This window comes from Bombina bombina, chromosome 9, assembly GCF_027579735.1.
Source record: "Bombina bombina isolate aBomBom1 chromosome 9, aBomBom1.pri, whole genome shotgun sequence".
Taxonomy (NCBI): domain Eukaryota; kingdom Metazoa; phylum Chordata; class Amphibia; order Anura; family Bombinatoridae; genus Bombina; species Bombina bombina.
The window spans coordinates 221,583,336-221,608,514 of record NC_069507.1 but is presented as its reverse complement, the minus strand read 5'-3'; the positions used below and the strand labels follow the sequence as shown (position 1 = coordinate 221,608,514).

The window sequence follows — 25,179 nt, the reverse complement described above, 5'->3', positions numbered from 1 at the left end:
AACAAACACCGCTACAGTCTGATTCACTTCAATCGAGGCACAAAATAGCAAGACTGTAGTAGGTTGCTTCCGCCACGAAGCATAGTAATGGCGATTAGCAGACTTCCACTTCGTGGATCCAAGATCCTATGCCCGGGCCAGTGGGAGTGGTTGGTTCAAACTGCAAGCAGGAGCAGCCCAACATGCAGCACCTTGCTTGCTCCTCCCTCAAACGGAAGTCCCACCTCTCTATCAAGGCAGATCTAAATTTTAATTAAACTCCAGTCACCACTGCACCCTATGGTTTCTCCTTTCTCGTCTGCTTTGGTCGAATGACTGAATATGACATGTGAGGGGAGGAGCTATATAGCAGCTCTGCTTGGGTGATTCTCTTGCAGCTTCCTGTTAGGAAGAGATATATTCCATAAGTAATGGATGACCCGTGGACTGACTACACTACAAGAGAAATAAATTTATCAGGTAAGCATAAATTATGTTTTTTCCACCGTTGCCACTTCTCCCTCGTGTAGTGGCCCGCATCAAGCAGGAGCAAGCATCAGTGATACCGATTGCTCCATCATGACCGCGAAGGATGTGGACCTGTTGGGGATGTCCTCATCTCCTCCATGGAGGTTACCTTGTCGTAGGGATCTGCTGGAACAGGGTCCTTTTGTTTATCAAAATCTAGATTCTCTGGAGATTGAGCGCTTAGTCTTAGCTAAGAGAGGTTTCTCTGAGAGGGTTATTGACACACTCATTCAGGCTCATAAGCCTGTTACTCGTTGCATCTACCATAAGGTGTGGAGAGCTTACTTGTTCTGGTGTGAAGAGCGGGGTTTCGCCTGGCATAAGGTCAAGACTGCCAGGATTCTTTCCTTTCTCCAGGAGGGTCTGGGGAAGGGTCTTTCTGCCAGTTCCCTGCGGGGACAGATTTCGGCCCTTTCTATTTTGCTGCACAAGAGACTTGCTGAGCTCCCTGATGTGCAATCCTTCATTAAAGCTCTGATCAGGATCAGACCTATGTTTAGATCTAATAGTCTTCCTTGGAGTTTGAATCTTGTTCTTAAGTTTTTGCAAAGGCTCCGTGTGAGCCTATGCATTCGGTTGACATTAAATTGTTGTCCTGGAAGGATCTTTTTCTATTGGCTATTGCGTCAGCACGCAGAGTTTCTGAAATGGCGGCCTTGCAATGTACGCCTCCTTATCTGGTGTTTCAAATCCTTCCTTCCTTCTTCAAAGGAACATTTAATTCATAATCTGGATGTTGTTCGAGCTTTGAAGTTTTTATCTTTAAGCTACTAAGTATTTTAGACAAACTTTGTCCTTGTTTATCTACTCTGGGAAGTGTAAGGGTCTGAAGGCCTCTTCGACTTCCCTATCCTTTTTGTTGAGGACTGTTATACGCTTAGCTTATGTGTCAAAGGGACTTAGGCCTCCTCAGAGGATTACGGCTCATTCCACTAGAGCGGTGTATTCCTCTTGGGCCTTTAAGAACGAGGCCTCTATGGATCAGATTTGTAAGGCGGCTACCTGGTCCTCCGTACATACTTTTTCAAAATTCTACAAATTTTATGTTTTTGCTTAGGCTGAAGCAGCTTTTGGGAGAGAGGTGTTACAGGCTGTGGTGCCCTCAGATTAGGGTCCGCCTTTTCTTTACCCCTCCCGTTATCATTCAGTGTCCTCTAGAGCTTGGGTATAGTTTTCCCAACAGTAAGGAATGATGCCGTAGACTCTCCTCTTAAGAAGGAAAACATAAATAATGCTTACCTGATCATTTCCTTCTGTATGTGTACTCTGATGGGCAGACCAAAATTTTTTTTCTCTTCCGGCACCATTTATACCCTGATGTTTCTTTTACTGTTCCTTGTTCCCTTGGCAGAATGACTGGGATATGAGGGAAGTAGGGGGAGTATTTGAGCCTTTGGCTGAGGTGTCTTTGCCTCCTCCTGGTGGCCAGGTTCAGTATTCCCAAAAGTAAGGAATGATGCTGTGGACTCTTCTCATAAAGAAGGAAATGAAATTATCAGGTGAGCATAATGTATGTTTTTCTCTCACTTGGGTTGTGTTGCTTTCTGCTTCAAAAGTTTGGTGGTCTATTTTCATCATCCTGTGCTAGTAATTTCCCTTTCTTGGTTCTTTCTAATAAAAATATTACCTCTCCCATTGTATTGTTTATTGGAGGGGTAGACAAATCTCGGGCATGTGCATACGCAAAAACACGTACATGCGCGCATACATATTCTCATGCTCACACCCTAAATTGTGTGTTACTGGCTCCTGATTTAAAAAAAATTAGTCTTCTAATAAAGTATTCATATAATAATTTCTATGTCTTTAAATAATTCCTTCCTTTAAGCCACTGCTGGGCACCGGATTGTGATCTAGTAAAATAAGATTGTGCCACAGGCCAGATGTAGCCGGTATTCCCTTGGCATTGTGAACGGGAAAATATTAGTAGCAGCAGTCAGAACACAGTAGCTGAAATTGTATTTGTTTCATATTTTTACAATAAAAGCAGTTAGAATGGAAAATCTTAATTTGTAGCTTAATTGCCTGTAGTCTTAACCCTCTTCTGGAAAGAGGAATTGATTTAAATACTCATGAATACTGTTTTTTATTTAAAATTTACAGAAAAAAAATAAACAAAGCTATCCAAAATAAAAAATGTAAACCTAAACTAATAACCCTATAAAATACCACCCAAAAATAAAAACACCCCCTAATCTAATACTAAACTACCAATAGCCCTTAAAAGGGCTTTTGTAGGGCATTGCCCTAAGTTAAACAGCTCTCTTACCTTTTAAAAAATACTAATTCCCCCTAATTGTTAATACTTCGTGTGGGTGGTTAGTTTTTTTTTTTTTTTAATACTTTGTGCGGGCAGTTATGCTGCATCCAGGTAGATTCCGAAGGTGGATTCTTTCACCACCCTGCCATTTTCGGAATCGACCTGGATGCGCACGCAGCCAACATTCTTTTGGCTGCCTCACGCAGCCAACATTCCTTTGAGGATGCGTGCGCAACTGGCGACGGACACGTTGCAAACGCGATTATAGTATAGATGTGCACTGTGTATGGGTTCAATAAAGACAAGACGGGTAAAGCAGACTGGGCTAGAAGGATTACAGAGCCTTGCTCACTAGAGAGCTTACCTTGTCTCAAGGGATCCTCTCTATAATATGACATAATATACATAATATGTGTGCTACATTTTATTACATATGGATAGTGAGGGCAGTGGAAAAACAAGTTTATGAATTTAAAGGGACATTCCAGACTAAATTGGAATCGACATGGAGGCATTTCAGTTTTGAATAGAAGCATTTTTGTAATATACATGTATTAGCAATAAAAGCTATAGTTGTTTCAAATGTATATTTAAGTATGCACCGTGCACCAGCATTTTAAACACAGCACTTGCTCAGAGAGCCTAAGGTGCTTGTACCATCTGGTAATGACTCAATTTAATTGCTGACATGCTACAAACCTCGCTTGCACTCTGAGCAGCTGCAACATTTAAAATGCTTATGCATTGAAAATATCCAACTATCCTTCACATGCACGTTCAGAGAAAAATGTTAACACTAAAATAGTTATAACTTTTACTAGAAGCATTTTTGCCAATACATGTATATTGCAAATATGTTTCTTTTCAAAGATATAATTTATGTGCATTTAAAATTTGACCTGGAATGTCCCTTTAATTGCAGGAAAGTTATTGGTGAATTTGATTTTGAGTTGCCCTTAGTATTACTTGTTGGGTAATAAAATAAAGCAGAAGCAAGGCATTATAAGGATATCAATAGCGTTGTACCCGTCTATCTCTCTAATCTGCAAATCTTTTCCTTCCTGCCTCCTTCGCTCTGCCCAAGGCCTGCCCCTCCGCTTCTGTCTTGTTACACCCTCACATTATGGCTTTCTAAAACTATTTTTGTTTTAAATTTTCTGCCTTGCTCCTTAAGTCAAAAATAACTCCCCTAAAACATCACTTTGCATTCTGCACTAACCTATTTGTTTATCTCCGACCATTCTCTGTTTTACCGCACAAGAGACCAGTGTCCCCTCTAAGACCAGTGAAACCGTTATTAAAGGGACATTAAACCCCAAAAAATTATTTCATGATTCAGGTATAGAATATCATTTTTAAAAAGTTTCCAATTTACTTCTATTATCAATTTTATTTCATTCTCATGTTATTCTTTGTTGAAGAGATACCTAGGTAGGTAGCGTGCACATGCCTGAAGCTCTACATGACAGGAAAAAAGTGCTGCCATCTAGTGCTCCTGCTAATGTATAACATTGTTGCAAAACTGCTGCCATATAGTGCTGCGGACACGTGCACACTCTTGAGCTTACATTTCTGCTTTTCAAATAAGGATAACAAGAAAATGAAGAAAATATGATGATAGAAGTAAATTAGAAAGTTGTTTAAAATTTGATGTGTTATCTAAGTCATGAAAGAAAAAAATTGGGTTGTATGTCCCTTTAAGGGAACCATACCTTGCTGTCTGCATTGTATAGTTTTTGCTAACTGCAGGGTTTGGTTCACTGTTTCACAGCTCGGCGCTCACAAAATCTTGCCTTAGAGGGAACACTGCATGAGACCATGTGTCCTGTACACCATTGTTTCTCAACCGCAGTCCTCAAGAACCCCCAACAGGCCAGGTTTTCATTATAGCTGAACCAGTGCACAAAAGAAATAATAATCTTATGGGTGAGAGCAGGTTAGTAAGCATGGTGTTACTGGTCAGCTGATTACTTCACCTGTGCGTTCAGCTATAATAAAAACCTGACCTGTTGGGGGTACTTGAGGACCGTGGTTGAGAAACACTGCTTGTAGACCACTCGTATGCAAGGTAATGTGCATAAGATGGCACCTCCTGGGCAGGACTCTCTACCCCATCCTTAATTTTTTGTAATTGGTTTTATATTTAATTTACCATTTCATAATATTAAGGGCTCTGCAGAACATGTTGGCACCCTACAAATTGATAGCACTTTATCATAGCACATGCATATAATTTGAAAGGTTTTCTTTCATAGTCATATTTGTTTAATAATTCACTAATCAGTAAAAGGTCATCATATTAATTCTTACTTACCCCCTTAGACCTACCTTGGTGGCTTCTTCTCATTCGGCAAAAGTCTCTGATTGGCAAACTTCCAGGTGGACATGAGATAAATAAAATAACAAAGATCGCGGTTATACCACTGTCTAGTGCGGAGCCTCAGGACCTTGAGCTAGAGGTGAGTGTGATATGCAGAGAGAATAACCATAGTGAGTCGTTTGAGCCTGTCTTTATTGTATCACTCCCTGTTTTCTGCAGTAATATTTTTGGACATCTACCAGTCATCTGTATATATTTAGTTTGCGCTTAGTCACAATTTCCGAATTCTTTTTTTCTAGGTGTGCTGGGAAAGGAATGTTATTTATGTTGGAACATTTATATTCATTTACAAAATCTTATTGACCTTTAACAATTGAAATACCTTAACTTGATGAAGTAGAAATGTATTCTTTATTGTTGGTAAAGGGACCCTGTTCCATACAATTAATGCATTAATGTGACCAGAGAGGTTTTTCATTTTATTATATATATTTATGAGACAGGAAACTCTAAATCTTTTTTGTCATGCATATGATAGAGCAGTTTTTCAACTTTCCAATGATGGATTTTAAGCACTGTAATGTATTAAATTGTTTACAAATGGCTCATTTACCTTTTTTATTTTGTCATTTAAAATTGTTGCTTTTGCCTGGTACTGAACATTTCAGTACTGCAGTATTGATGACAGAAAAGCTATGTAAATAAGAGGCTGCAGCAGAAATCATTGTCCCTGTAGGAGAGAAAAGCCTATTTAAAAGAACGTTGCTGCGGATCTTTTGGGATGCAATAAGCTGGCCTGATTACATTGTCTGTTTAAGAGATGTCTGGCTGATATGCAGAACTTCCACTGTCATCAGTTTACAATAAAAATATAAACATTGTTAAAACACCTCTTTTAGATGAATAGATTTTACTGATATTTTAATATCTGTGTTTTTCACCCAGAAGACTCTTCTTTTTCGTACTGCTAAGATTGTTTAATATGTTGGTTTTTGAGAGTAGCAGGAGATTGTGTTTGGCATGCACACATGATCAAATGGATTTCCGTATCTTCTGCAATTTGAAATACCAGAATTGTGTGTGATGCAACCAGGGCAGGGATTTAATTAATGGCCACCCCGTTTAAAAATGAGAATGTCTAAAACAGACTTTTTTAAAATGCGTCAATTTAAAATCCTCTAATGTAGAATTAACTGCTATTGTAGAAAGGCAAATACACATTCAGTTCATGCCTAACTAATTTTTCTCTTTAGGTGAGAAGTGTATCCACAGTATTAGTTTGTAAAGAAAATGTATCTCAAGAAATTTCAAATAAAGGCTGTTTAGATAGGAAGGCTGTGGTTTGCAGCAACAAATTGGAAGTACACAAATTACTGTCTCATTCTTAATAAACTGGATTACATTCAGTGAAAAAGACAAATTAATCTAATTTGCTGTTTGAGCTCTTCACTAGGGAGGAAGTAATGGTAAAATTGCAGATGTTGTATTATAATAATCTAAACAAGTAGGCAGCTTTATACCATCTGCTCATTTATATAGTTTGTCTGCGCAGCATTTTGCTATTGAAATAATTATATATTGTTGATATAGCATGGCATAATTTCTGTACCATTGCAGGGTTGAGAAATGATCTTGCTTGTTGCAATAAAAAGGCAAGAGGCATTTCACTTGAACAAAGAGTGCTTCAGGAATTGTTTTATTGTGTATATAGTAAAATCTTTTTAAAAAAACCTGTCAAATAATATAAATATTTAAAGCAACAGCGCTGCAGATTTTTGTGGCGCTATACAAATAAATGATGAAAGTAACCCCACAACATGGTTAAACACATAGTTAAAGTACTGTGCAGGAGCCACAGAGCCTACTGCTCGTCTCGAGTGGACACGGCCGTTGACCCAATCAGCAGCAGAAGTTGCATGACCCAGATTTACGCCTACCGTTACTGACTGGGTGACAGTAAGTTTCTGATTAGGACCATCCGTGCACCCGATTGGTACTTTAAAGGGACAGTCTACACCAGAATTTTTATTGTTTTAAAAGATAAATAATCCCTTTATTACCCATTCCCCAGTTTTGTATAACCAACACAGTTATATTAATATACTTTTAACCTCTGTGATTATCTTGTATCTAAGCCTCTGCAAACTGCCCCTTTATTTCAGTTCTTTTGACAGAATTGCAGTTTAGCCAATCAGTGCCTGCTTCCAGATAACTTCACGTGCACGAGCACAGTGTTATTTATATGAAACACATGAACTAACACCCTCTAGTGGTGAAAAACTGTTAAATGCATTCTGAAAAGAGGTGGCCTTCAAGGTCTAAGAAATTAGCATATGAACCTCCTAGGTTAAGCTTTCAACTAAGAATACCAAGAGAACAAATCAAAATTGGTGATAAAAGTAAATTGGAAAATAGTTTAAAATTACATGCTCTATCTGAATCATGAAAGTTTATTTTGGCCTAGACTTTCCCTTTAACTATGTGTTTAATCACGCAGCATTGTATTTGTAAGAAACATAATGTGTTGAGCAGCACAATTGATGCTTGTAAACCAAGTTATTGTGGTAACCTAGAGACAGGCTTTTTTGCCCACTATGAAAGATCTGTTGTTGCACTTGGACAGGTTAAATATATCACAGACACTTTTAAAATCCCACAAGATGGGCTCTTTTTGGTGAAGTAGAATATAATTTATCTCCTGATGCTTCACAGAGGTATATGGGGTAAAATTAACCTTATTATAGTAAAAAAAAAAAAAAGTGTGGATATACCTAGCAAGGAACATCAGCAGTGAGAGGAAGTGTCTTTGGAACCAATAACTTTATTCCATTTAAAGGAACAGGAATAACCATTTTTTTATTTTATGATTACAATAGAGCATACAGTTTGAAACAACTTTCAAATTTGTTTTGCTCTCTTGGTATCCTTTGTTGAACAAGCATTTCGGAAATACTAAGAACTAGCTGAGCACCAAGAAAATTAGATAATTGAAGTAAATTGATCAATTGTTTAAAATGGCATGATCTACGCTAAGTTTAATTTTGACTTTACCGTCTCTTTAAGTTCAGAACTGCATTACCAGTTTTGGCCCCTTCTGGCTGTAATCATGGACCACAATCCCTTTTACACCAATGCACTTAGACTTAAAATAATAATGGATTATTGAGGAGAGGAAAAAGCATTTACTAAGGGTGGGACTAAAGGCATGAAATATTTAAAAGCATACCTGTAAAAATATAACCACAGGTAACAGAAATAATAGCTATACTTTTAAAGGGATACTAACCCCACATCTTTTCTTTCATGATTCTGATAGAACATGCAATTTTAAGCAACTTTCTAATTTACTCCTATTATCAATTTTTCTTTGTTCTCATGTTATCTTGATTTGAAAAAGCAGTAATAAAAGGTTAGGAGCCGGCCCATTTTTAGTTCAGCAGCTTGGTAGAGCTTGCTGATTGGTTTGCTACATTTAGCCACAAATCAGCAAGTGCTACCCAGGTGCTGAACAAAAAATGGTCCGGCTCTAAAGCTTACAGTACTGCTTTTTCAAATCAAGATAGCATGAGAACAAAGAAAAATTGATAGCAGGAGTAAATTAGAAAGGTGCTTAAAATCTCATGCTCTATCTGAATCATGAAAGAAAAAAATTGGGTTTAGTATCCCTTTAATGAGCCAAAATTTACTAAGAGTGGGACTAAAAGAACGTAATATTTAAAGAAATATCTATAGAATATGACCACATGTAATATAATAACTATATGTTCGGTGAGCTAAAACAAGCATTAATGTATATGTATGCTCAGTAGGCCAGATGCCAGTAAAAATAAGTCAATTCTTTTAACTACAATAATAAGAGGCCAAACATATCCCAATTCAGTTAAAGTTCTGAACAAATATGGGTGGATATGTGTATATATGTATACATACCTACATACAGGGGTCACAATTTCCACTAGCCATTGGTGAGTGAATGTTGGGCTACCTGCTACAAATATTATCTAAAGGGTTATTCTATATCCATTCTTTAGAGCTATAGGAACCCCAATAGTACTTAGACTGCTACTTCTGAGAGGGTAAATGGGGCAGAGAGAGACTGCAGAGGAAATGTGAGATTGGAGAAAAATATATTTAAGAAAGAGTGGAGAAAAAAAGAAAGAGTGAAGAGATATGAGAGGAGCGATAGTGAAAACAAAATATATGGCCTGAGAGAGAAGGGAGATGGTAAAAAGAGATATTGGAATGAGGAGGCAGTGGAGAAAAATAGATAAGAGATGATAATTAGAAAAAAAAATCCATGTCTGCTATGACCTCACATTAAAGAGACAGTCAACACCAGAATTATTGTTGTTTAAAAAGAAAGATAATCCCTTTATTACCCATTCCCCAGTTTGGTACAGCCAACACAGTTATTATAATACATGTTTTACCTCTGTAATTACCTTGTATCTAAGCTTCTGCTGACTGCCCCCTTATTTATTTATTTCTTCTGTTAAGTGTGATCAGTCCACGGGTCATCATTACTTCTGGGATATTACTCCTCCCCAACAGGAAGTGCAAGAGGATTCACCCAGCAGAGCTGCATATAGCTCCTCCCCTCTACGTCACTCCCAGTCATTCTCTTGCACCCAACGACTAGATAGGATGTGTGAGAGGACTATGGTGATTTTATTTAGTTTTATTTCTTCAATCAAAAGTTTGTTATTTTTAATAGCACCGGAGTGTGTTATTCCTTCTCTGGTAGAGTTTGAAGAAGAATCTACCAGAGTTTTTTCTATGATTTTAGCCGGAGTAGTTAAGATCATATTGCTGTTTCTCGGCCATCTGAGGAGAGGTAAACTTCAGATCAGGGGACAGCGGGCAGATTAATCTGCAAAGAGGTATGTAGCAGCTTTTATTTTCTGACAATGGAATTGATGAGAAAATCCTGCCATACCAATATAATATCATGTATGTATATTTTACATTTGAGTATTCTGGGGAATGGTACTTCACTGGAATTACACTGTGTATATAAGACTTTAGCCTATTTGCAAAGCAACAGGCTTTTTAATAACTCTTAATTTATGTTAAACGTTTTTGCTGGAATGTAAAATCGTTTTCATTTTCTGAGGTACTGGGTGAATAAAATGTTTGGGCACTATTTTTCCACTTGGCAGTTGCTTGATCTAATTCTGACAGTTTACTGATCTCTCTCACTGTTGTGTGTGAGGGGGAGGGGCCTTTTTTTGGCGCTTTTGCTACGCATCAAAAATTTCAGTCAGAAGCTCATTGTTTTTTCCTGCATGTTCCGGTTCATCTTACAGAACTCAGGGGTCTTCAAAGCTTGTTTGAGGGAAGTAATCTTCACAACAGAGCTGTGAGATTGTAGTTGACTGTGATAAAAAAAACGTTTATTCTTTAACTTTTTTATGCCATCAGGGTTAGTTATTCTTTGCTAATGGGAACAAGCCTTTGCTAAAATTGTGTTTTGTTTTTACAAAGTTTGATGCTGTAACCTTTTCAGTTTATTGATTTCAACTGTCATATATCTTTCTGTGCTTCTTAGGCACAGTACGTTTTTCATTGTATTTTACTTGAATAATATTTCCAAGTTGCAAGTTTAGTTGCTAGTGTGTTAAACATGTCTGATTCAGAGGATGAGACCTGTACTATTTGTGCTAACGCCAAAGTGGAGCCCAATAGAAATTTATGTACTAACTGTATTGATGCTACTTTAAATAAAAGTCAATCTGTACAAATTGAACAAATTTCACCAAACAACGAGGGGAGAGTTATGCCGACTAACTCGCCTCACGTGACAGTACCTGCATCTCCCGCTCGGGAGGTGCGCGATATTGTGGCGCCCAGTACATCTGGGCGGCCATTACAAATAACATTACAAGATATGGCTACTGTTATGACTGAGGTTTTGGCTAAATTACCAGAGCTAAGAGGCAAGCGTGATCACTCTGGGTTGAGAACAGAGTGCGCTGATAATGCTAGGGCCATGTCAGATACTGCGTCACAACTTGCAGAACATGAGGACGGAGAGCTTCATTCTGCGGCTGACGGTTCTGATCCAAACAGATTGGATTCAGATATTTCAAATTTTAAATTTAAGCTGGAAAACCTCTGTGTATTACTAGGGGAGGTGTTAGCGGCTCTGAATGATTGTAACACAGTTGCAATACCAGAGAAAATGTGTAGGTTGGATAAATATTTTGCGGTACCAACGAGTACCGACGTTTTTCCTATACCTAAGAGACTAACTGAAATTATTACTAAGGAGTGGGATAGACCCGGTGTGCCGTTCTCACCCCCTCCGATATTTAGAAAGATGTTTCCAATAGACACCACCACACGGGACTTATGGCAAACGGTCCCTAAGGTGGAGGGAGCAGTTTCTACTTTAGCTAAGCGTACCACTATCCCGGTAGAGGATAGCTGTGCCTTTTCAGATCCAATGGATAAAAAGTTAGAGGGTTACCTTAAGAAAATGTTTGTTCAACAAGGTTTTATATTGCAACCCCTTGCATGCATTGCGCCGGTCACGGCTGCAGCGGCATTCTGGATTGAGTCTCTGGAAGACAACCTTAGTTCAGCTACTCTGGACGACATTACGGACAGGCTTAGAATCCTTAAGCTAGCTAATTCATTCATTTCGGAAGCCGTAGTACATTTAACTAAACTTACGGCTAAGAATTCCGGATTCGCCATTCAGGCGCGCAGAGCACTGTGGCTAAAATCCTGGTCAGCTGATGTAACTTCTAAGTCCAAATTACTTAATATACCTTTCAAAGGGCAGACCTTATTTGGGCCCGGTTTGAAAGAAATTATCGCTGACATTACAGGAGGTAAGGGCCACGCCCTGCCTCAAGACAGAGCCAAACCTAAGGCTAGACAGTCTAATTTTCGTTCCTTTCGGAATTTCAAAGCAGGAGCAGCATCAACTTCCACTGCTCCAAAACAAGAAGGATCTGTTGCTCGCTACAGACAAAGCTGGAGACCTAACCAGTCTTGGAACAAGGGCAAGCAGGCCAGGAAACCTGCTGCTGCCCCTAAAACAGCATGAATTGAGGGCCCCCGATCCGGGATCGGATCTAGTGGGGGGCAGACTTTCTCTCTTCGCCCAGGCTTGGGCAAGAGATGTCCAGGACCCCTGGGCGCTAGAGATAATATCTCAGGGATACCTTCTGGACTTCAAATTCTCTCCTCCAAGAGAGAGATTTCATCTGTCAAGGTTGTCAACAAACCAAACAAAGAAAGAGGCGTTTCTACGCTGCGTACAGGAACTTTTGTTAATGGGAGTAATCCATCCAGTTCCACGGTCGGAACAGGGACAAGGGTTTTACTCAAATCTGTTTGTGGTTCCCAAAAAAGAGGGAACTTTCAGACCAATCCTGGATTTAAAGATCCTAAACAAATTCCTAAGAGTTCCATCGTTCAAAATGGAGACTATTCGGACAATTTTACCCATGATCCAAAAGGGTCAGTACATGACCACAGTGGATTTAAAGGATGCTTACCTTCACATACCGATTCACAAAGATCATTACCGGTATCTAAGGTTTGCCTTCCTAGACAGGCATTACCAGTTTGTAGCTCTTCCATTCGGATTGGCTACAGCTCCAAGAATCTTCACAAAGGTTCTGGGTGCTCTTCTGGCGGTACTAAGACCGCTGGGAATCTCGGTAGCTCCGTACCTAGACGACATTCTGATACAAGCTTCAAGCTTTCAAACTGCCAAGTCTCATACAGAGTTAGTACTGGCTTTTCTAAGGTCACATGGATGGAAGGTGAACGAAAAGAAAAGTTCACTCGTTCCACTCACAAGAGTTCCCTTCCTGGGGACTCTTATAGATTCTGTAGAAATGAAGATTTACCTGACAGAGGACAGGTTAACAAGACTTCAAAGTGCTTGCCGCACCCTTCATTCCATTCAACACCCGTCAGTGGCTCAATGCATGGAGGTAATCGGCTTAATGGTAGCGGCAATGGACATAGTTCCCTTTGCTCGCTTACACCTCAGACCACTGCAACTGTGCATGCTAAGTCAGTGGAATGGGGATTACTCAGATTTGTCCCCTTCTCTGAATCTGGATCAAGAGACCAGAAATTCTCTTCTATGGTGGCTTTCTCGGCCACATCTGTCCAGGGGGATGCCATTCAGCAGACCAGACTGGACAATTGTAACAACAGACGCCAGCCTTCTAGGTTGGGGTGCCGTCTGGAATTCTCTGAAAGCTCAGGGACAATGGAGTCAGGAGGAGAGTCTCCTGCCAATAAACATTCTGGAATTGAGAGCAGTTCTCCATGCCCTCCTGGCTTGGCCCCAGTTGACAACTCGGGGGGTTCATCAGGTTTCAGTCGGACAACATCACGACGGTAGCTTACATCAACCATCAGGGAGGGACAAGAAGCTCTCTAGCAATGATGGAAGTATCAAAGATAATTCGCTGGGCAGAGTCTCACTCTTGCCACCTGTCAGCAATCCACATTCCGGGAGTGGAGAACTGGGAGGCGGATTTCTTAAGTCGTCAGACTTTTCATCCGGGGGAGTGGGAGCTTCATCCGGAGGTCTTTGCCCAAATACTTCGACGTTGGGGCAAACCAGAGATAGATCTCATGGCGTCTCGACAGAACGCCAAGCTTCCTCGTTACGGGTCCAGATCCAGGGATCCAGGAGCAGTCCTGATAGATGCCCTGACAGCACCTTGGGACTTCAGGATGGCTTACGTGTTTCCACCCTTCCCGATGCTTCCTCGATTGATTGCCAGAATCAAACAGGAGAGAGCATCAGTGATTCTAATAGCACCTGCATGGCCACGCAGGACTTGGTATGCAGACCTGGTGGACATGTCATCCTGTCCACCTTGGTCTCTACCTCTGAAACAGGATCTCCTGATTCAGGGTCCTTTCAAACATCAAAATCTAACTTCTCTGAAGCTGACTGCTTGGAAATTGAACGCTTGATTTTATCAAGACGTGGGTTTTCTGAGTCAGTTATTGATACCTTAATACAGGCTAGGAAGCCTGTTACCAGAATGATTTACCATAAGATATGGCGTAAATACCTATATTGGTGTGAATCCAAAGGTTACTCTTGGAGTAAGGTTAGGATTCCTAGGATATTGTCTTTTCTACAAGAAGGTTTAGAAAAGGGTTTATCTGCTAGTTCATTAAAGGGACAGATCTCAGCTCTGTCCATTCTGTTACACAAACGTCTGTCAGAAGTTCCAGACGTTCAGGCTTTTTGTCAGGCTTTGGCCAGGATTAAGCCTGTGTTTAAAACTGTTGCTCCGCCATGGAGCTTAAACCTTGTTCTTAACGTTTTACAGGGCGTTCCGTTTGAACCCCTTCATTCCATTGATATAAAGTTGTTATCTTGGAAAGTTCTATTTTTAATGGCTATTTCCTCGGCTCAAAGAGTCTCTGAGTTATCAGCCTTACATTGTGATTCTCCTTATTTGATTTTTCATTCGGATAAGGTAGTTCTGCGTACTAAACCTGGGTTCTTACCTAAGGTAGTCACTAACAGGAATATCAATCAAGAGATTGTTGTTCCTTCTTTGTGTCCAAATCCTTCTTCGAAGAAGGAACGTCTACTGCACAATCTGGACGTAGTTCGTGCCCTAAAATTTTACTTACAGGCAACTAAGGAATTTCGACAAACGTCTTCTCTGTTTGTCGTTTACTCTGGTCAGAGGAGAGGTCAAAAGGCTTCTGCTACCTCTCTTTCCTTTTGGCTTCGTAGCATAATACGTTTAGCTTATGAGACTGCTGGACAGCAGCCTCCTGAAAGAATTACAGCTCATTCTACTAGAGCTGTGGCTTCCACTTGGGCCTTCAAGAATGAGGCCTCTGTTGAACAGATTTGCAAGGCTGCAACTTGGTCTTCGCTTCATACTTTTTCCAAATTTTACAAATTTGACACTTTTGCTTCCTCGGAGGCTATTTTTGGGAGAAAGGTTCTTCAGGCAGTGGTTCCTTCTGTATAAAGAGCCTGCCTATCCCTCCCGTCATCCGTGTACTTTTGCTTTGGTATTGGTATCCCAGAAGTAATGATGACCCGTGGACTGATCACACTTAACAGAAGAAAACATAATTTATGCTTACCTGATAAATTCCTTTCTTCTGTAGTGTGATCAGTCCACGGCCCGCCCTGTTTTTTTAAGGCAGGTAAATATTTTTTAAATTATACTCCAGTCACCACTACACCCTTGGCTTCTCCTTTCTCGTTGGTCCTTGGTCGAATGACTGGGAGTGACGTAGAGGGGAGGAGCTATATGCAGCTCTGCTGGGTGAATCCTCTTGCACTTCCTGTTGGGGAGGAGTAATATCCCAGAAGTAATGATGACCCGTGGACTGATCACACTACAGAAGAAAGGAATTTATCAGGTAAGCATAAATTATGTTTTTTTGACAGACTTGCATTTTAGCCAATCAGTGCTCACTCCTAGGTCACTTCACATGCATGAGCTCAATGTTATCTATATGAAACACATGAACTAATGCATTCAGATTAGAGGCAATCTTTAAGGTCTAAGAAATTAGCATATGAACCTCCTAGGTTTAGCTTTCAACTAAGAATACAAAGAGAGCAAAGCAAAATTGGTGATAAAAGTAAATTGAGAAGTTGTTTAAAATTACATGCCCTATTCAAATCATGAAAAAAATAATTGGACTTGACTGTCCCTTTAATGTCAACACTCTCTGCACTCTATCAAACCAGCTCTTGTCTTCCCCAAAACCCTAGTTGATGTTGCTTACTGCTATGCACTTATTTTTGTAAATCTATCACTGTAGCATTATTTAATTCATGGTATAAATCATAAGCAATATTTAAAAATTACTTCACAATAAGGTGTTTCACATTGGCTAAATATAAGAGAGGTGTTGGTTAGTGGGTGTGGTATGGGTGGGATCTAAAGTGGCAAGTAAAATTTTGGGCTGGCTAATATATATATATATATATATATATATATATATATATATATATATTAATATATTAGCCAGCCCAAAATTTTACTTGCCACTTTAGATCCCACCCATACCACACTGTATATATATATATATATATATATATATATATAGGGGAGAAAAGCCAAATCTGACACATTCCACGCAATACTCTAAAAATGGACTGGACAAAATTATTGGCAACCTCAATTTAATATTTGGTAGCACACCCCTTGGAGAATATAATTGAAATCAATCGCTTCCTGTAACCATCAATGAGTTTCTTACACCTCTCTACTGGAATTTTGGACCACTCTAATTTCGTCAACTACTCCAGGTCTCTCAGATTAGAAGGGTTCCTTTTCCCAACTGCTGTTTTGAGATCTCTCCACAGGTGCTCTATTGGATTGAGATCTGGACTCATTGCTGGCCAGTTCAGTACTCTCCAGCGCTTTGTCTTAAACCATTCTGGGTGCTTTTTGACGTGTGCTTTGGGTCATTGCCCTGCTGTAAGGCCCATGACCTCTGACAGAGACCCAACTTTCTGACACTGGGCCCTACATTGCTCCACATAATTCTTTGGTAGTCTTCAGATTTCATAATGCCATGCACACAGTCAAGACATCCAGTGCCTAAAGCAGCAAAGCAACCCCAAAACATCAGTGAACCTCCACCATGTTTGACTGTAGGAACTGTATTCTTTTCTTTAAAAGCCTCATTTCTTTTTCTGAAAACAGTAGAATGATAGGCTTTACCAAAAAGCTGTAATTTTGTTTTGTCTGTCCACAGCACATTCTCCCTCAGGTAAGTTTAGGCAAACTCCAATCTGGCCTTTTATGTTTCTGTGTCAGCAGTGGGGTACTCTTGGGTCTCCTACCATAGCTTCCATTTTCGTTCAGATGGCGACGTATAGTGCAAACTGACACATTTGTACCCTGTTTCTGAACATCAGCTTGAATTTGTCTGGAAGTTGATTGAGGTTCTTTATCCACCATCTATCCTTTGTTGCAATATTTGATCAATTGTTCTCTTTCGTCCACGTCCAGGGAGATTAGCTACAGTGCTATGGACTGTAAACTTCTTGACAATGTTGCTCACAGTGGACACAGGAACATTAAGATCTATGGAGATGGACTTGTAACCTTGAGATTGTCCATGCTTTTCCACAATTTTTCAATATTCTCAAATCCTCAGACAATTCTGCTGCCCTTTATTTTCTCCATGCGCAGTGTGGCACACAGACACGCACAACAGGTTGAGTCAATTTTTCACTGTTTTAACTGGTTTCCGGTGTGATTTCTATATTGTCAGCACCTGTTAATTGATACAGGTGAATTTAATTACAAATTACAGGTGCATCACAAACTTGGAATGCAATTATTTCTTACAATTTTGAAAGTTGCCAAAAATTTTGGCCAGTCTATTTTTGGAGTTTTGCACTTACATACAGATTACTTATGTTCACATAAAACAAGCAAAATCATTCAATCATGTGATGCCCTTCAAAGAGCAAAAAGCTCTATATCTACAGTATATATATTCATAGTTAACGTACAATTTGCATAATTCCCTGTAGCTGATTAAATCATGCTAAGAATGGAAGTTACTACATACCCAAGCTTTTAACTTCTAAAAGCAAAATACCTATTGCCTACAGGGTATCCTACACTTATCACCTGCCCAAAGGTCTTTGTACCATTTCTATGGCAGCCCAGTGTCTTCTGCTGCTGAACATCTATGAAATGTCTTGAGAGAACTGAACATGGGTATTTCAAAGCATTATAATAGAACCTTTTTAGTTCTATTATATTGCTGGCAACACTTAAAGAGACATGAAACCCAAAATTTTTCTTTCACAATTCAGGTAGAACGTACCATTTTAAACAACTTTCCAGTTTACTTCTATTATCAAATTTGCTTCATTCTCTTGGTATCACTTGTTAAATGAACAATGCCCTACTGGTTTCTAACTGAACACATGGGTGAGCCAATGACAAACGGTATATATATGCAGCCACCAATCAGCAGCCAGAACATTGGTTCTTTGCTGCTTCTGAGCTATCCTAAATCAACCTTTCAGCAAAGGATAACAAGAGAAGGAAGCAAATTAAATAGAAGTCAATTGGAAAGTTGCTTAAAATTGTATGCTCTGTCTAAATCATGAATGTCTGTCTAATTATGACTTTACTGTCTCTTAAAGTAAATGACATCTGTTCACGTATTAATGTAAAATTAATACAGAACTTTATGGCAAAATTCTTGCCTGTTGTGTATGAGGTATAAACGCCTGTATGAAGTCATGTGATTTACATTTTTTCTTACCACATCTGGTATAGCCTTATCCAGGGGTTTTTCAAAGTGTGAGGTCGACCTCCCAAGGGGGGCGCTAGAGCATATAAGGGGAGGTGCTAGAGCATATAAGGGGAGGTTTGGGAGTAGTGACATTTCGCACTATCCTATGGAAACCACAAGCAGCATCTGACTTTGGCAGAAGATAGAACAGTTTTTAAGAGGCGACAATGACACTTGTCATGTCATGGAGGAATAAGGCAAAAGGCCGGATGTAAGGGGAAGAAAGGCTCAGACTTTTTTGCTTTGTTGTCTTGATCAGTAACTTGTGTGTAACCAAGAAGTTACAAATTGCAAACTGAAAGTGAGTGAAGCTCTTTTTTGGTTGATCAGCTGTGTGTGAACCCTGGATCAGATATTAGTTCCTCAAATTTAAATAAAAATAAATATTACAATTTTCTTTAAAGAGAAAAATTAAACTAACACCTATTAGGGGAGGGGGGTGCTGTCTTGTAAATTTAGATAGAGAGGAGGCTCACCGCCTAAGACTTTGACAATTCTTGGTCTAATCCCTGTAATAGACAACACTGCAGCTCTGGTCAGTAACCTGTTTTTAATTGGTCATCTCCAAACAAAAGTGTTACCTGTTTCATGATGATGATACAGTTCTGATATTTAATGTCACATGTCTTGTCCTTCCTCAGCTTTGCAAGAAACATCATTTTGGGATAAATAAGCCAGAAAAGATCACACAATCCCCTGATGACTCTAAATTTCTCATGAAGACCTTCACCCAGATCAAATCAAATGTTTCTGCTCCAAATAAGAAAAAGGTATTTTTTTTCATTAGTAAACTTTTTCAGCACTTATAGTACATAAGCACTGGAATCTATCTATCTCTATCATCTATTTATCATCTATCTATCATCATCATTTATCTAATCTATCTATCTCTCATGTGGGTATGTGTGTTAAATTTAGTAAAGATTCATAAAGGAATATCTTTTAAGAATATATAATCTTATGTCATGATGAACACAGTGGATAAATATGTTGCATGATATTGTGAATACACATTAATTTATTCTATATTGTAATTACACCATACATTTTACTGAACAGCATTTTTTTTTCTAGCCCTCTATGGGAATGTTACCATTTGGGCGGTCTGTTTGGTACAAGAGACACTGACCTGTACTAATTATTGTTTAACTTTAAATGTATCGTTTAGCAACTATGCACTGGGATTGTTTGGTGCTAAAGAATAGAGGAAGATTAAACTTTGCACATTTTTCTTCATAAATGAAGAGTCCACAGCTGCATTCATTACTTTTGGGAAATAAGAACCTGGCCACCAGGAGAAGGCAAAGACACCCCAGCCAAAGGCTTAAATACTCCTCCCACTTCCCTCATCCCCCAGTCATTCTTTGCCTTTCGTCCCAGGAGGTTGACAGAAAAGTGTCATAAGTTTGTTTTCGTCTCTTGACGGGTAGTACTCTACGACATGGGACGGGAGTTTTAAGTATATCCTGTCAGTCTCTCAGTGAGGGCTTGGGAGTCCGGAGATGCAGGAAGAGTCTTTCTGCAAAACCATCCCGACTCATTTTAACAGCTCCACAAGCAATCAGCATTGTCGAACTGGGTTTCGCTGCCTGCTTTCTTCTCTCAAGTCCATGGCGGAGGCGAGGCTACTATCCGTCACACTTGAAGGGCCGTGTTCCTGGTCCACAGCGTAGATTCCAGTAAGATTGCTTAATTTTACTTCTTTATGATTGTACTGTAACTCATTTGTTCCTACGAACTTGCGTGAAAAATACAGGGTCTGAGTGGGACTCCTTTAGTATCTTGGAATCAAGGGTTAATATCTCCTGAGGGGGATTATTGAATGGGGGGGGGGGGGGTATTCATGTTTGTTATGTGATTCAAACTGCTTATGTGTATGGTTAACTGGGCTTGTGGCTTTTTGGAACATAATGAGCTTTCAAAGTGACGCAAGCTTACGGTCGAGCACACTCTTTTTTTGGACTGTATGGTTCACCTTGCGACCAGGCGTGTTTACGTTCTGGTTTTTCATTTCCGGATTCCTGACTGTGTGGTGACGGAGAAATCTAGTTCGCTGGTGTCTGGTTCATAGGAGGTGGTGAGTGCCCCAGCCATTGTGGGTGTCGGGTTCCGTTTAAATTGTTTTATATTTAGTCAATTTTTTGGTATCCTTTATCCAGTTATGGAGAATACTGATGTTGAGATTGTTCAACTTTCTGATTCAGATTCATCGTCCTGTGACAAATGCGAATTGTCCCCTTTTGACTCAGGTCAGTCAGTTATGTTCTTTAGGCCGTTCTAGAGCGCCTTGTTCCTTGGGCTCCGGGATTCAAGGGACTGCTGAGCCATCCGATTCGGGGGGTCCTGTCCTCCGGGAGGCGAGTTCCCTACCGCTCCCTACTACTACACATGCGGGTAACCCAAGTTATGTTTTTTCCTCCTTGGAGGGTGGATTGTTCCCCCCGGAGGTTGTAGCAAGTTTTTGCTTTTACATGCTTTTGGCGCTTGCGCGTCTACAAAGTCCAGATGTTTATTTGTGATTGTGTTCATGCCCGATTGCCCCTGGTCTCTCGGCCACAGGAGGGTATGTGCAGTTCCCTGCGGGTGTAACTGTTCCTGAGTGTTGTGCCTTTCGCTACAGACTGGCTCGCCTTCGTATAATACTCAGACACGTTTTTGAGCTGTTTGGGGACCCTATCCTTCTCGGTTATGGGACTCATCAGTCTCCTCCTTTAAATGGCTCACCTCGTTAGATAGGGGGGATGAAGTAATCTCTAAGTTTTGTTGGAAGAACAGGGTTTCAGTTAGGCTGATCCTGCGGATCTTTCTGTTCTTCTTGGGCGTTAACCCTCGGGTTGCCTGTTATTTTATCCGGTTAGGATGAATTTTCTTTTTCATACTATGTTTCCTGCGGAAACTTTCTCTGGGATCGATACTCGCTGTTTGCTTCTACGGAAGTTGTTCGGGCTTATTCAGACATGTGGCGCCTATTATACCTTGCTGGTCAGGTTGGGGTGCCGAGTGCTATTATGTTTCTTGTTATTTGTTTTTCAAGTTTCAGCTAAGCATTCTCAAGAGGACTTGCGGGTCCATGCGGCTCTCGGTATTGTTTCGGTCCTAAATAGCCATCTCTCTGGTGACTTGGTCAGTGAATTTTGCTGCGTCACTCTCTGTTGCTTCCGATACCCTTGGAACCTAGAGTATTCCTTTTCACGTGGTGGGAAAATTAGAGGGTTTTAGCGCCTCTTTTCCGTCGGTCGAGGTGGTGTTGCTTTAGGAAATTGTCCTTTTTGGACTTGTTCCTTTAGTAGTTCTCTTCTTCATTGAGACCTCTTGGATTGTTTGTTTCTCCTTGTGGATGGGTCGCCATCGGGGGACTTGGATTGGTGGTTCCTTTTTTCGGGACAGACAGTGAGGTCTATTTAAGCTCCTGTGAGGGGTCCTTTCCCGGTGTTGGGAATGCTCTGCATCTCCTTCTTGGGATAGAAGCGGTCCTAGTGGTTTTCCACTCATATGGTTCAGGTATTGCCATCCAGGTGGCATCAAAGCCCATGTTTTACTGTCCTCTGACTTCGAATATGAGGTGATGTGGAGATTTGATGTTGCTCTGTTCGGGTGACTTGTCCTCACTATTCCCCTTGTGTCTGGAGCTCGTGGCTAGCTGGACAGCTAGCTCAGCATACTAATGCTCTGTGGCTACTCTGTACTAGCAAACCGAGGGTTGCTAGTTCGATCCCCAGCAAGGTCTAATCAGCCTTTCCTCCTTTCGAGGTTGATAAATTGAGCAGTGCCTTGTGTCCCTTAGGGGGATTAGCCGCTCTTTCAAGCACAATAATGTTAATGATACTTGGACGTCTGTTAGCTCTAGTGTCCTTTATGGCCCTGGGTCTTTGGAGTGTTTGGTTCCTGTAAGGGGTGGTCTCTTCCCTTTGGGTCGGGACTTGCAAGAGCTTCTTGCTCTTGTTATCCGGGTTATTCTGGATTTTTCCCTGGGAGGTCTGTTTTTTTTATATCAGATGAGGGATTTATGTGCCCGGAAGATAGTTTAATCTTAACATTGTGGGGCCCAGGCTTCTTGTCCTGCTCTTCCGGTTGTCGAGGGTTTTACTCTGCGTTTTCTCTTTGAATCCCGTCGTGGGATGTTACTGGACCATATGATCATAGGACTGGTCTGGGGGTTCCAGTTTCTGTGGTACCTGGGCTTTGCCCTTGTTCTGGCTGTTCTGTTTTACAACTTGGCCAGATTTATTGAGAGCCGGGGCTCCTTGGGCCTTGTCTTGTGCTGGACAATACGGTTCCCTTGGGACAGCCAACTAACGTGACCTGCCTAACAAACGGAAGGTTGCGGTTGCTCAGCTGTCACTTTTGGGCCTGTTATGTGTGCTAGCTCGATGGTGTTTTAAGGGGTACTTACGTGTTCGTCAGTGACATGGCCTTGTGTCCTCTCTGTTCTTCCTACGACTTTTTGTCTTATGGGCAGGTGTTTATCAATGCTCTCCTCTTTAGGGGGCTCATTGTCCTTCTTACAGAGGTGTGGTTCCCTTTTAGGGTCCTCTCCTGTGTTCGGGAGGTTGGAACAGATGTTTATCAGGTTCAGGGACTGGTTTGCTCTTTGAGTTGTTCCTTTCCATCTGGGGAGCTGCTGGCTCCGCATTGAGACTTAGTTGGGTGGCCTTGCTAAATCTCCTTGGGTCTAACCCCTGCTCATTTGTCTTTAGGTTGAAGTGGCTGTGTCCCTTCTTCCGCCCTTTTGGGGGCCTGTCTTGGGGTTTGCTTCGGTTCCCTTACTTTTCGATCTGCCGTTGCTGGGGCTGGTCCGGCTAGGTGTAGGATCTGAGATCTGTCCATCTTCAGGTATTGGGGGTGACAGTGGACCTTTTTTTTTTTTTTAGAGGTTCTGTGCCTCTCCCGCTTTTGAGATCTGTGAGTAGGCTTGGCGGCCTGGATTGCCTGGAGAGTGTCCTCTGTCTTGGAGGTTGGGCAATTTTGATCTTGGGCCGCTTCTTCCTTACGGATAGTGTTTTCTCTGTGTCTTCCTACGGATAGCAGCGTGTTACTGGACTCAGATGTTTATTTTCTGAGTTTGCTGCTTGTAATTTTCTGTTTGCTCAGTCTCTGAGTTCTGACGTTTTGAGGACTTTGTCTTCAGCTGTCTTTTTCGGTGCGGTTGCTCGATGTTTTGGAGATGTTTCTTCTCCTTTATGATGCTCGGTTGCTCCTTGTGGGTTGGGCGTCGTCTCCCCTTGTTATCGGGATCCATTTGAGTCTCTGTGGACTTGTCCTTCATTTGAAGGGGGTCTTTCCTTTATGGATTTTGCTGTACATTTTTGGGTATCCCTTTTGGCTTACCCTTGTTCTCTCCCTTTTGGGAGTTTTGGTACTATACTAGTAAGGGTTATGTAGTGACCAACTACTGGACGAGGATTCTCCTGGAGGAGTGTTGGCTCAGTGAGTCTGTTTGCGGTCTTTAGTTAGATTTTTGGACTATCGGCGGGTCAGTGTCCTTGGGGCCTTTTTCTTCTAGTTTTTTTGCCCGGCTCCGATGAAGCGAGGTTTGGTTGGGTTGTGGTTTTTCAGGCCTGGTGCCCTCAGAATGGGCCGCCTAATGTACCCTCACGCTTTTGCATTCAGTGTCCTCTATAGCTTGGGTATTTATTTCCCAAAAGTAATGAATGCATCTGTGGACTCTTTCCATTTATGAAGAAAAACTTAAATTATGCTTACCTGATAATTTTCTTTTCTTCAGATGGAAAGAGTACACTGCTCCCCTCCCGTATTTTTTCTGTAGGGCGTCTCTTATTTTTTAATTTTTCTGGCACCTTTTCACCCTGGTATTTCTTCTACTGTTCCTTGTTCCTCGGCAGAATGACTGGGGGATAAAGGAAGTGGGAGGAGTATTTAAGCCTTTGGCTGGGGTGTCTTTGCCTTTTCCTAGTGGCCAGGTTCTTATTTCCCAAAAGTAATGAATGCAGCTGTTGACTCTTTCCATCTGAAGAAAAGAAAATTATCAGGTAAGCATCATTTTGTTTTTTACATGAATGCACATTATATAAACATGTTAAAAAAAACGGTTTGCATGATAAAGATAAAGCTTTAGTTTAAGCTGTTTATTTTAATATTAAACTAAGAAAGAACAAGCTTGTGCGGAATTAGTTGTGCAAAAAGAAGCTCACAAGGGTTTTGTTGTCATCTGTTTGACAAAAAAAAAACTAATGCATCTTAAAGTTCCCTCTTTTAGATGCAAGAAAAAAGGCTAGCGACCCTTTAAGTAATTCATACAAAGCTCCAAAATGGTATATTGTTCTGCAGATGTTTGCTAGGCCCTGTATGGTCATAGCAGCAGATAAAACACTGAAAAGAAAACATAATTGTGTGTTGCCCTGTGTAGTTCTGTGGCTTCCTGGCCTTTTGTAAGGTTACATTGCTTAATTTCCCTGCACTTTAACAGGATCACGAATGATCTAGGAGTAATGAGATTAGTAGGAAACCACATGAAATTCAAAATTTGTGTACAGCAGCAAACGCAAGGCTTCACATTTTAAACAGGCGTATGTGTTGTTACACCTTTTTAAAGGGACAGTAAATCAATTTATATGTTTAAAGCAAAGACATGTAAAGCACTGGCCACTGCCATGTTGTAATTTAAGTTTTCTTCTCTGCTGATGCCAATTAAAGGGATATAACACCACACATTTTTCTTTCATGATTCAGATAGTGCATGCAATTTTAAACAACTTTCTATTTTACTTCTATTATCAATTTATCTTTGTTCCCTTGGTATATTTTGTTGAAAAACACGGACATATGCTTAGGATACAGC

The 25,179-nt window shown here is 40.6% G+C and overlaps 1 protein-coding gene across 1 annotated transcript in view; it reads left to right on the top strand.

Annotated features, from left to right (window-relative positions):
- INPP5F (inositol polyphosphate-5-phosphatase F) overlaps positions 1–25,179 on the top strand; it is a 318,517-nt gene that overhangs the window by 165,637 nt on the left and 127,701 nt on the right. The window contains exons 3-4 of the mRNA XM_053692658.1: positions 5,090–5,226; positions 19,022–19,150. Of these exons, the coding sequence (XP_053548633.1) occupies positions 5,090–5,226; positions 19,022–19,150 (266 nt within the window). The remainder of the gene's footprint in view (positions 1–5,089; positions 5,227–19,021; positions 19,151–25,179) is intronic.